This window comes from Oxyura jamaicensis, chromosome Z (assembly GCF_011077185.1).
Source record: "Oxyura jamaicensis isolate SHBP4307 breed ruddy duck chromosome Z, BPBGC_Ojam_1.0, whole genome shotgun sequence".
NCBI lineage: Eukaryota > Metazoa > Chordata > Aves > Anseriformes > Anatidae > Oxyura > Oxyura jamaicensis.
The window spans coordinates 26,441,034-26,454,182 of NC_048926.1; the positions used below are offsets into that span (position 1 = coordinate 26,441,034).

The window sequence follows — 13,149 nt, forward strand, 5'->3', positions numbered from 1 at the left end:
TAAAGTATAAGAAATTATTTTCGTCCATGTCAGAATTGAATCAGCTCAAGTCTCCATTATAAAAGACAAGTGCTCTTGTTACTTTTTGGGTACATGTAAAGTTTCCCACTGAGGTGACAGACTAACCAGGGATTAAAAATACACCTTTTCTGGAAGTATAGGGGTCTCTACCTTTTCCCGTTGTGTGCAGAAGGTCTGTGTCACCACTATTAGTGTTTCATAATTTGAGTTGTTTGCCAGTGGCATAGACCAGGAAAGTGGTTCAATTGGCTCTGAGATTGAATGGTCTAGAAAGGCTGTTGAACAGTAGAGTCATTGCAGGAGTGAAGGGAATGAGGAAAAGTGCTTATGGAAGTACACATTCACATCACAGTTTAATACAATGGAAAGTATTGGCATTCTAGGTTATACACCACCTATATAGGAAGACTGCAGCTTTCTGCAGCAAAGTAGTGATGTTTTCAGTCTCTAACTGACCAAAAGCTGTAACTCTTAATTGTCTTTATTATGTACACTTCTTTAAATTATAACAGTCTTCAGCATAAATCTAGAACTGAGTCTAAGATTCAGATTCCAGTAATGGTCATATCAGCCAAAAGATCTGGTTTGCATATTTTAGTTGTAGAGCTATATTGATATACTTGGAGAAAAAGGCAAAGGGATATTAGTAGTTCTTAAGACTTTTGTGGCCGTGAGTTAAGAATTCAAGCCCTGTCTCTTCTTCAAGAAGAGTAAAATAATAGATTCCAAAGTGTTCCAACTCCTTCCAGCTTGGTAGAATCACTGGCATTCCTCTCCTTGGCACCAGTGCTGTCAGTAGGGAGCTCTGCAATGCTTTGAAAGCTGTTGGATCACTAAACAAAACAAAAATAAAAAGTGCTCCTTCCCCCAGACATGAGGAAAAACGTCTTCCAAATACACTTGTACATTTCACATCCTGTTTTGTGTGTTTTAATGTTAAAATAATGTACCATTAGTCTATAAATTCTTACGTATTTAAAGCTTACATGAAACTATTTCAAGGAGCAAAATCTGCATGTAGCCACTTGTAAACTTCCTTGGGTAGTGCTTAAAGTGAGGCTGAAAAGGCAGCAGAAAATCTAGATACGTTTTATTGATTACTTGATTACCTAGATTACTTGCAGCAGCTAAGACATCCATATGTATACTCTTGTTTCAATAAGTATAGCTGGGATCCAGTTCAGTTGTCAACTGCTTTACCACTGAATTGTCTTCTAACGTTCAGAAGAAAATGGAAATATGGGGGTGGTGTGTAAGAGTGAGGCAAAAGAGCTCTAGAGAGAGAGCTCTGATATAAGCAGCATCTTGTGCTGATGCACATGTAACCTGCATCACTGCTGTATCACTATGCTCTGTTTTTCGTTGTCTGATCATTTTTTTTAATGATAACTTACGGGTTGCCATACTTTATTGCATGGCATGATAAAAATTAGACTACAAAATACAAGACAAGTGTAAAGATAAGTGTCTTGTTATGTTTTATTAACTATTCTAGTATAGACCTTTCTGAAAATAAACAAACTCCTAGCATTCTGTGGACACCTTCTGTGAACTTAATGGTTAGGAAAAACTTGGTAGTGTTAATTATAATGTTAAATTATTTTCAATGTTGGGGACAGAAGTAAAAATCAGGAGAAAAAAATCATACTTGGTAGTAAAGATGGTAACAACCTTCCTCCCTGGGAAGGTTGTTGAAGGGATCAGGGGTGCAGGTAGTGTTCTCTTCTGTCCTCCCACTGGGTGACTGGGACCCAGAAAGGAGGAGGAGAACAGGACAGGTGAATGACGGGCTGAGGGGTGGTGTCTGGAAGAAGGATTTGGGTATTTTGAGAAGCAGGGTATGTGGGCTGCTGATCGACTCCAACTCAGCAAGTGGGGCACAAGTGTGTCAGGGAGCAAGCTCTCTGGGCTGATTACCAGGGCTTTAAGCTAGGTTTGATGGGGGTAGGGAGGGGAGCTGTAAGTGACAGAAGGGCTGGGGAAGTTGTCACTGCTGTCACTGTTGAAGACAGTAGGGAAAAACCTCTGAGTTGTCCCATAGGATTGTCTGAGGGCTCCTCAGAGAAGGTAACAATCCCAATACCCCATCCGGAATCTTCTTGCATCCCCCCAGGGGTAACTGCACCTGCTGCTTCCCTAAAGTGCCTGTACACCAATGCGCGGAGCATGGGAAATAAACAGGATGAGCTCAAGATCTGTGTTTGGTTGGGGGGGGCATGATCTCGTTGTGATCACAGAGACATGGTGGGACAGCTCGCATGACTGGAACGCTGCCATGGAGGGCTATGTCCTCTTTAGGAAAGACAGGCTGGGGAAGCGTGGGGGTGGGGTTGTCCTTTATGTGAGGGAGCAATTAGAGTGTACCCAGCTCCACCTGGGGGAGGGTGAAGGACAAGTGGAGAGCTTGTGGGTGAGAATTAAGGGGTGGGCTGGCATGGGGGACGCTGTTGGGGTGTACTACAGGTCACCAGATCAGGAGGAGGAGGTTGATAAGGCCTTCTACAAGCAGCTGGTAGTAGCCTCAAGATCATGGGTGCTGGTTCTCATGGGGGACTTCAATTACCCAGACATCTGCTGGGTAAGCAACTTGGCCAGGCACACTTAGTCCGAACGGTTCCTACAATGCGTTGAAGACAATTTTCTGATGCAGGTAGTGGAGGAGCTGACAAGGTGGGGGGTGCTCCTGGGCCTTGTCCTTACTAATAGGGATGGGCTTGTTAGGGATGTGAAGGTTGGGGGCAGCTTGGGACGCAGCGACAATGAGATGGTAGAGTTCAAGATGGAACTTGGTAGAAGAAGTATGGCTAAAAGCAGGATTGCTACCCTGGATTTCTGAAGAGCCAACCTCGACCTCTTCCAGGACCTGCTTGGGAGTATCTCATAGGCTAGGTTGCTAGAAGGCAAGGGTGCTTGTGAGAGCTGGGTTACATTTGAACAGCACTTCTTCCAAGCTCAGAATCAAGCTCAGCATTGGTGCATCCCGAAGAGTAGGAAATAGGGGAAGGGGGGCAGGAGACCTGCATGGATGAGCAAGGAGCGCATCGATAAGATCAAAAGGAAGAGGAAGGTCTATGAAACGTGGAAAAATGGCCTGTCCTCTTGGGAGGAGTATAGAAGTGTTGTCAGGACCTACAGGGATGCAATGAGGAAGGCTAAAGCCCAGCTAGAGATGAGGCTTGCAAAAGAGATAAAGGATAATAAGTTTGTTTTTTTTTTTAAGTATGTGAAGAGTAAAAGGAAGACTAGGGATAACGTGGGTCCCTTGCTGAACAAGGGGGTGTCCTGGTAACGGGAGACGCTGAGAAGGCGGAGATGCTGAATGCTGTCTTTGCTTCAATGACTCCCCCTGGGACTCCTCAACCCTGGCGGGAGGACAAAAGGTCTGGGAAATGGAGGGCTCCCCCCTGGTTGACAAGAGAGCGGTTCAGGAGTGTCTGAGTGGGCTCAACGCACACAAATCCATGGGTCCCGATGGGATGCATCCGCGTGTGCTAAGGGAGCTGGCAGTTGTGATTGCCGAACCACTCTCTATCATCTTTGAAAGGTCCTGGGGAACAGGAGAGGTGCCTGAAGACTGGAGGACAGTCAATGTCACTCTGGTCTTCAGGAAGGGCAAGAAGGAGGATGTGGAAAACTACAGCCCAGTTGGTCTCACCTCTGTCCCTGGAAAGGTGTTGGAACAGCTTGTTCTGGATGCCATCTCCAAGCAATCGGAAGAGAAGGTCATGAGGAGCAGTCAGCATGGATTCACCAAGGGGAAGTCATGCTCGACCAACCTCATTGCCTTCTATGATGGCATCAGCAGCTGTGTAGATGAGGGGAGAGCAATGGATGTCATCTACCTTGACTTTAGCAAGGCTTTTGATACTGTCTCCCATGACATGCTGCTAGCAAAGCTGTGAAAGTGTGGGATAGAGGAGTGGACAGTAAGGTGTGTTGAGAACTGGCTGACTGGCTGAGCTCAGAGGGTGGTGATCGGCGGAGCAGAGTCCGGCTGGAGGCCTGTGACTAGCGGTGTTCCCCAGGGGTCGGTGCTGGGTCTGGTCTTGTTCAACATCTTCGTCAACAACCTTGATGAGGGGAATAGTGTCTGCCCTCAGCAAGTACGCCGATGACACAAAGCTGGGAGGAGTGGCTGACACACCAGAAGGCTGTGCTGCCATTCAGCGAGACCTGGACAGGCTGGAGAGATGGGCAGGAAGAAACCAAATGAGGTTTAACAAGAGCAAGTGTAGAGTCCTGCACCTGGGAAGGAACAACCAGACATATCAGTACAGGCTGGGGGACGACCTGCTGGAGAGGAGCTCTGCGGAGAAGGACCTGGGGGTCCTGGTGGATGACAGGTTGACCATGAGCCAGCAGTGTGCCCTCGTGGCCAAGAAGGCCAATGGGATCCTGGCATGCATTAAAAGGAACGTGGCCATCTCATCAATGTGTATAAATACCTGAGGTGTGGGAGACAGAGGGATTTGGCCAACTTCTTTTCAGTGGTTTGTGGAGATAGGACAAGGGGCAATGGCTGCAAGACAAAGCACAGGAAGTTCTGCACCTATATACGAAAGAACTTCTTCACAGTGAGGGTGACGGAGCACTGGGACAGGCTGCCCAGGGAGGTTGTGGAGTCTCCTTCTCTGGAGATATTCAAGGCCAATCTGGATGCCTACCTGGGCAACCTGCTCTAAGGAACCTGCTTTGGCAGGGGGGGTTGGACTCGATCTTTTGAGGTCCCTTCCAACCGCTACAGTTCTGTGATTCTGTAAAGATGATTTAAAAAAAAAAAGATCTGAAGATCTGTTAAGATATACCCTTAACAGATGTACCTATACTTGTTAAGATGGAACTGTTTAATTCCATCCTAGTTGGACCCATTACAGTTTTTAGCCAGTCACTTGAGAAATTATTTTCTGTTCTTAATTGAAATCACTTTTCATTGACTCCTCACTGCCTGCCTGTTAGAATGCAGTCTGCCACTGCGCTTTGACAGCTTTCTCATTAAGCTGCGTAGTATACTTGACCCTTCCTCTATCAAAGTGTAAAGAAGTAAAAGAAAGAACTCACAGGTTGAGATAAGGATAATTTAATTAAAGGGGGAAAAATATTAAGGAAATATTATTATTAATTAAGCAATTCAACTAAAGGGAAGAAAGGGAAAGGGGGAAAGGGAATAACTCTCTACTTCCCACAAATGAGCGATGCTTGGCCATGGCCTTGAAGCAGGGCCTCAATGCACATAGCCGGTGTTCGGGAGGAGGACAGACTTTTTCGCAACGAGAGCCCACCCCTCCACTCTTCCTTTTTCCACCTTTTATTGCTGAGTGTGACACCACATGGTATGGAATATCCCTTTGGTTGGTTTAGGTCAGCTGCCCTGGTGATGTTTCTCTCTCACGTTTTTGCCCACCCCCTAGGAGGGTCAGAGAGAGTCCTGATGCTGTGCCAGCACTGCTCAGCAGCAGACACAACACCGGTGTGATACCACTGCTGTTCTAGCTACAAGTGCAGAGCGCAGCACTGTATGGGCTGCTGCAGGGAAAGGTAACATCCCAGCCAGACCCAGTACAACCTTGTTGTGGTTTAACCCAGCCGGCAGCTAAACACCACACAGCCGTTCGCTCACCCTCCCCCCTCACTCTCTGGGATGGGGGAGAGAAACGGGAAAGGAAAGCCTGTGGGTTGAGATAAAGACAGTTTATTAAGATAGGAAATAATAATAATAGTAGTAGTGTGTACAAAACAAGTGATGCACAATGCAATTGCTCACTACCCGCTGACTGATGCCCAGCCAACCCTGAGCAGCCAGTCCCCCCACCCCGGCCAGCCACCCCTATATATTGTTCAGCATAACGCCATAAGGTATGGAATACCCCTTTGGCCAGTTTGGGTCAGCTGTCCTGGGTCTGTCCCCTCCCAGCTCTTGCTGCACCCCCAGCCTGCCCGCTGGCAGGACAGAGTGAGAAGCTGAAAAGTCCTTGGCTTGGTGTAAGCATTGCTCTGTAACAATTAAAACATCAGCGTGTTATCAGCACTCTTCTCATCCTAATCCAAAACATAGCACCCTACCAGCTACTAGGAGGAAAAAATAACTCTGTCCTAACTGAAATCAGGACAAACCTCTACCTCTTATTCCATAACATTTGTGTCACTCTCAGGTCCCTCATACTTTGGCATATTCTCCTCACCGTTGTTCCTTGTTCTTTAACAAATTGATAGGTAAGTACATCTTCACATTCTGTAAGTCTTTCTTGGAAAATGTCCATAAGAACTGTTGACAATTTAGTCTTCATCTGCCAAAGTGGTCACTCAGAGCAGGCAGAGTTGGATGTCTGGACACCAGCACCAGCTTAGCTCAAGTTCTTGTTGCACTTGCCCAGTTCCTTGCTAAGTTGACCTGTCGTTGATCTTGCAGCATCTTCCTACAACATATAACTTGGATTACAGATTAGTTTTCTCCCAAAGTTAGATCTCCTTGAGGCACACACCTGATATCCCCATCCTTCTGCATTACTCACCAGGTATACCCTGGTCTTTGGGTGAAGACAATCCCACAAGTGGGTTTGCCTTTTCCCAAGGCAGGAGCAACCCACACCACCTTCCCCATCCACTTTCCTACATGCACTATGGGGACTTCAGCTCCTTTCACCATGTGTAGGGGTTTTGTTTAAGCAGGACCAGCAATGGCTGTCAGACCCTCTGTTATTAACTGGCCAAGTGGCTTCTGGTAGATTTATGTCCCATTGTTTCCATGTCCCAGTACCCAATGCTCTTAACGTAGTCTTTAACAGTCCATTGTACCTCTCAACCTTCCCAGAGGCTTGTTGGTGATAAGGGACACGATACACCTACTCAATACCATGCCTCTTGGCCCAGGAGGTGAGAAGATTGTTTCAGAAATGACTCCCATTGTCAGACTCAATTCTTTCTGGTGTACCATGATGCCACAGCACTTGCCTTTCTAGGCCCAAGATAGTGTTTCAGGCTGTGGCATGGTTTACGGGGTATGTTTCCAGCCACCCAGTTGTTGCTTCTACCATGGTGAGTATGTACCGTTTGCCTTGGCAGGTTTGTGGAAGTGGTCTGATACAGTCAATTTGCCAGGCCTCACCATATCAAAACCCTAGCCACCTCCTCCTGTTCCAGGGAGACTTTACCTTCATGGCTCTCTTGACTGCAGCACAGGTCTCACACTCATGGGTAACCTGTGTGATGGCCTCAATGGTCAGATCCACCCCTCGGTCACGAGCCCATCTGTATGTGGCATCCCTCCCCAGATACCTTGATGTTTCATGGGCCCACTGAGCTACAAACAGCTCACCCTTACGTCCCCAGTCTGGGTCCACCTGAGCTACTTCAATTTTTGAAGCTCGATACACCTCTTTGTTGTTCTGATGTTCTTCAGTAGCATTGTGGTGGTTTTACTTGTGTGGGTAGCCGAGCTCCACCACAACTGCTCTCTCACTCCTCCCCTCCTCAAAGAGGAAGGGGGAGAAAAGACAACACAAAGAGCTCGAGGTTTGAGATGAGAGTGATTTAATTAAAGGGAAAGGGGAGAAAAAGAAACAAAAGAAACAAGGCCACACCGAAGCACAGAAAGAAAGGAAAAAAAGTTATTCTCTGCTTCCCATCAACGAGAGATGTTCGGCCACGTCCTGGGAAGCAGGGCCTCAAAACGCATACCGGTTGTTCAGGAGGACCACCTTCCCCAGCGAAAGCCCCCCTTTTATTGCTGAGTGTGACATCAGGTGTTATGGAATGTCCCTTTGGTTGGTTTAGGTCAGGTGCCCTGGTGATGTCCCTTCCCCATCACTTGCCCACCCCCAGCGTGCTGGCTCTTGGGGGCTTGGAGGGAGTCCTGATGCTGTGTCAGCACTGTCAGCAGCAGACACAACACTGGAGTGATACCACTGCTGTTCCAGCTACAAGGGCAGAGCACAGCACTGTGTGGGCTGCTGCAGAGAAAGGTGACTCCATCCCAGACAGACCCAACACAAGCGTGACTCTTGGGCATGTGGGCATCTAAGTGACGTACTTTTACATCCAGGTTTTCTACCCAGGCAGCAATATCTTGTCACAGCGTAGTAGCCCAGATAGGTTTACCTCTGCACTGCCAGTTGCTCTGTTTCCATTGCTGCAGCCACCCCCACAGAGCATTTGCATCCATGAGTCAGAGTAGAGATGCAGTACTGGCCATTTTTCTCTTCTGGCAATCTCTAGGGCTAGTTGTATGACTTTTACTTCTGCATACTGACTCGACTCGCCTTCCCCTTCCCCCTCCATGGCCTCCACAACGCGTCGTGTGGGACTCCACACAGCAGCTTTCCATTTCCGATGGCTCCCTACCACACGGCAGGATCCGTCAGTGAACAACACGACTGCTTTCTGTCTTCTGGCAACTCATTATATGGTGGTGCCTCTTCAGCACGGGTTACTTCTTCTGTGGGCACTCCGAAATCTCTGCCTTCCGGCCAGTCCATGATCTCTTCCAGGATTCCTGGGTGCCTGGGTTTTCCCATTTGAGCCCGCTGTGTAATTAACACTGTCCACTTACTCCACGTAGCGTCAGTTGCATGGTGTGTAGTGGGTATTTTCCCTTTGAACATCCAATGTAACACAGGTAGCCGTGGTGCCAAGAGGAGCTGTGCTTCTGTACCCACAACTTCTGAAGCAGCTCGAACACCCTCATATGCTGTTAGTATCTCTTTTTCAATTGGGGTGTAATTGGCTTTTGATCCTCGATAGCCCTGGCTCCAGAAACCCAGAGGTCGACCTTGAGTTTCTTCTGGGGTTTTCTGCCAGAGGCTCCAGGTGAGGCCATGCTCTGCAGCTGCAGTGTAAAGTATGTTTTGCACAGCTGGTCCAGTACGGAAAGGCCCAAGGGCTACTGCACGAGCTATTTCTTGTTTGAGTTGTTCAAAAGGCCTGTTGTTGCTTGGGGCTCCACTCAAAATAGTTTCTCTTTTGAGTCACTTGATATAGAGGACTCACAAGCTGCTATAGCCTGGAACATGCATTCTCCAGAATCCCACAAGGCCTAGGAAAGCTTGCGTTTCCTTTTTGCTAGTTGGCGGAGACATTGCCGTTATTTTGTTGATCACATCCATCGAAATATGGCGACGTCCATCCTGCCATTTTATCCCCAGGAACTGGATTTCCTGTGCTGGCCCCTTGACCTTACTCTTTTTAATGGCAAAACCAGCTTTCAGGATAATATGGATCACTTTCTTCCCTTTCTCAAAAACTTTTTCTGCTGTGTTGCCCCACAAGAGGATGTCATCAATGTACTGCAGGTATTCAGGAGCTCCCCCTTGTTCCAGGGCAGACTGGATCAGTCCATGGCAAATGGTAGGGCTGTGTTTCCACCCCTGGGGCAGTCGATTCCAGGTGTATTGGATGCCCCTCCAAGTGAAAGCAAACTGCAGCCTGCGTGCTGCTGCCAAAGGGATGGAGAAAAATGCATTAGTGATACCAATTTTGGCATACCACTTGGCTGCCTTTGACTGTAGTTCGTACTGGAGTTCTAGCATGTCCAGCACTGCAGCACTCAGCAGTAGCCTGACTTTGTTCAGTCCACCGTTAGCCTCCACTCACCGTTAGACTTTTGCACTGGCCATATAGGACTATTAAAGGGTGAGCGAGTCTTGCTGATCACTCCTTGACTCTCCAGCCGATGACTCAACTCATGGATGGGAATCAGGGAGTCTCAGTTTGTGTGATATTGCCATCAGTGTACCATTATGGTAGCGATTGGTACCTGCTGTTCTTCAACCTTCAGCAGTCCTACAATGGAGGGGTCTTCTGAAAGGCCAGGCAGGGTAGAGAGCTGCCTAATCTTCTCTGTGCTCAAAGCAGCTATGCCAAAAGCCCACCGGTACCCTTTTGGATCCTTGAAGTACCCTCTCTTGAGGTAGTCTATGCCAAGGATGCATGGACCCTCCGGGCCATTCACAATGGGATGCTTTTGCCACTCCTTCCCAGTTAGACTCCCTTCAGCTTCCAATCCAGTTAGCTGTTGGGATCCCCCTGTCACTCCAGAGATACAGATGGGTTCTGTCCCTTGGTAGCCTGATGGCATTAAGGTACATTGTGTGCCAGTGTCCACTAGAGCTTTGTATTCTTGTGGTTCCAATGTGCCAGGCCATCGGATCCACACAGTCCAATAAATCCGGTTATCCCTCTCCTCTACCTGGCCAGAGGCAGGGCCCCTCTAGTCCTGGTTGGAACGTCTGCCACTAAATTCTTGCAAATGAGAAGCAGAGGTCCCTTCATCAGGGTCAAGAATAACATCAGCTCTTCTGCTGCCTCTGGAGAACTGCCCAACAGAAACTGGAGCAGCATTTTTCTTAGGAGCCCCTCATCTTGCTGCTGTGTTTCCTTTCAGTTCACGTACCTGAGCAGCTAGGATTGAAGTAGGTACACCATCCACTTTTCCTTATATCTTCCCCGTGGTCACGCAGATAAAACCACAAGGTGCCACGTGGTGTGCGTCTTGGGTACTCTCTCAAGCAGAAAAATACTGATTCTTAGTGGCTGAAATATCACTCCCTCTGGATGAGGAGGGATATGCTTGTTCTACAAGGTGGTCAAGTCTTTCAGACAGTTTCTCCACCGCTGAGACACAGGCCCATAGTGGAGCAGAGAGATTGTCTTCATATTTTTGAAGCTGTCAGGACAGATTATACACTGTTGGTCCCATGCCCTCATCCCAATTAAACATTGCCTGCGTACTGGCATGTGATGATGGTGCACTCTGCACCAATTTACGCCACATGGATGTTGTGCACTGGACTTCATCGGGATCTTTAGGTGTCTGGGCATTGTCCGAATCACTATAAATCATCTCCAGCACAGCTGATTTTCTCAGTTGCTGGACACCTTTATCCACAGTGGCCCACTTGCCTACTTGATATACAATGTCTTCCTTATGGGGATACCTTTCTTTCACAGCTGCCAGGAGTCGCCTCCAGAGGCTGAGAACCTGTGTCCCTATCTACAGATTCCTTTGTCAATTACCATTTCTCTAGAGAGGGATCCCAGCTGCTTGGCTTCATTGCCTTCTAATTGTTGGATACTGGCCCCTGTGTCCCAGCATTGAAGCAGCCAGGTGAGGATGTATTCACCTGCGTGTCAACCATAATCCTTTCATATTTCTTGCAGCTCAGTCAGGGATAGGGATCGAATGGTTTCTGATTCGTTTATGATTTCCATCTCTTCTTCCTGCTGTTTTTGTGATGGCACTGCTTTAGAGGTGCCTGCCTTTTCCCCTTCTCCCTCCTTCTTAGGAGAGGCTTCTTCCCTTACTAAACGAGCTGACTTCCATTTCCATTGTTTTGACTTGACTGTGGGGGCGACTGATACCCTAGTCGGTTGGTCCTCTGGGTCAGCCACAGCGTGTGTTATCTGGTCATCAGATTCAGAGACTTCCTCCCTCTCTCTTCAAGGTGCTGGATGATGTTAAAACAGTGTTTGGTAGGAGTAAGCCAGGACCCAGCACAGTGCTGCAAGCTGTCGTTCTCCGGCATTGTCAGGGTCAGGGCATACAACTCTCAAACAGTCTGTCAGGTTTTTAGGATTTTGCACTTGTTCAGGGGTGAAGTTCAAAACTACTGGGGGAGACACCTGTGACAGGTACCTGCCTATATCCTCCCACACACCTTGCCACCTGCCACAAGGCTGTTTCAGGACAGATTGCTGGGTAACCTTTCTTAACAATTGACTAATTGTAGAGAGAAGAGAAGACCCATTATGCAGAATTAGAAATATCAATATATGGGTTACACATGGATATTCAAAATACTCAAAAACTGTTGTAATTAGCCCACTGTGAAAGGAGAAGGTACCATTCCTGATATTATTCATAAACTGACTTTCAGATGAGGAAAGGAAGGCAGTGTAATTCTGAATATTCTCTAAAAGATAGTTTCCATGAGACCCAAATGATAACAGTGCAGAACCTGAATGCCAGATTAAACTCAAGGCCAGTGCTTGGCAGCACGGCGAGTTTAAAAAAACGAAGACAGATTGTAGCACGTTCTCGGATCGGATATAAAGGAGAAATGAGAATGTGACAAGGATTGCATGACACATGATCAGACAAGCCAATATTAACAGGACACTGAACATGGTGACTAGCAAGTGTGTTAGTTGTGCGAGTCTTAATCAATTCTATTGTTATCTCAACCCTTTGTGCCCCACGTTGGGCGCCAAAAAGGACTGTGGTGGTTTTACCTTGCTAGGCAGCTGAACACCACAACCACTCTCTCACTCCCCCTCCTCAGATGAGGAGGGGAAGAAGTAAAGGAAAGAACAACTCACAGGTTGAGATAAGGATAATTTAATTAAAGGGGGAAAAATATTAAGGAAATATTATTATTAATTAAACAATTCAACTACATGGAAAAAAGGGAAAGGGGGAAAGGGAATAACAAAACACAATAACTAAAGACTGTGTGGAAGTGCAGAGGAAAGAAATTACTCCCTATTTCCCACAAATGAGCAATGCTTGACCACGTCCTTGAAGCAGGGCCTCAATGCACGTAGCCAGTGTTCGGGAGGAGGACAGACGTTTTCGCAACAAGAGCCCACCCCTCCCCTCTTCTTCCTTTTTCCACCTTTTATTGCTGAGTGTGACACCACATGGTATGGAATATCCCTTTGGTTGGTTTAGGTCAGCTGCCCTGGTGATGTTTCTCTCTCACGTTTTTGCCCACCCCCTAGGAGGGTCAGAGAGAGTCCTGATGCTGTGCCAGCACTGCTCAGCAGCAGACACAACACCGGTGTGATACCACTGCTGTTCTAGCTACAAGTGCAGAGCGCAGCACTGTATGGGCTGCTGCAGGGAAAGGTAACATCCCAGCCAGATGCAGTACAAGAGTAACATTGGTATTGCTTTTATTTTAGATTGACTCTCAAAAAGGCAGAGAATCATTAGATGTCCTTGCAAGCACATCTGAAGGTAAGAATAACTGATCTGATTATCAGTGTTGTGATTATTATGGATTAGTAGGTTAGCAGACTCTTCTACTGTTTTTGAGCTTAGTGTGCTCATCTGCAAAGTGTATGGAAACATGCCTTCCTCTAAGTTGTTATCGCTCAACTCAAACATTTGGAAGTCTTGGGAGAAAATTATTATGG

General features: G+C 47.3%; 1 protein-coding gene and 1 long non-coding RNA gene across 7 annotated transcripts in view; both read left to right on the plus strand.

The window, feature by feature from the left end:
* The window catches only part of FAM169A (family with sequence similarity 169 member A), a 46,676-nt gene that overhangs the window by 25,393 nt on the left and 8,134 nt on the right, over positions 1-13,149 (plus strand). For all 6 annotated transcript variants that reach the window (XM_035309137.1, XM_035309141.1, XM_035309138.1 and 3 more), the window contains one exon: positions 12,916-12,970. In XM_035309137.1, the coding sequence (XP_035165028.1) occupies positions 12,916-12,970 (55 nt within the window). The remainder of the gene's footprint in view (positions 1-12,915; positions 12,971-13,149) is intronic.
* LOC118155730 lies at positions 703-9,648 on the plus strand. Its single transcript, XR_004745987.1, has 3 exons — positions 703-713; positions 3,580-3,584; positions 9,585-9,648. It is a non-coding gene; the product is annotated as an uncharacterized LOC118155730 (long non-coding RNA).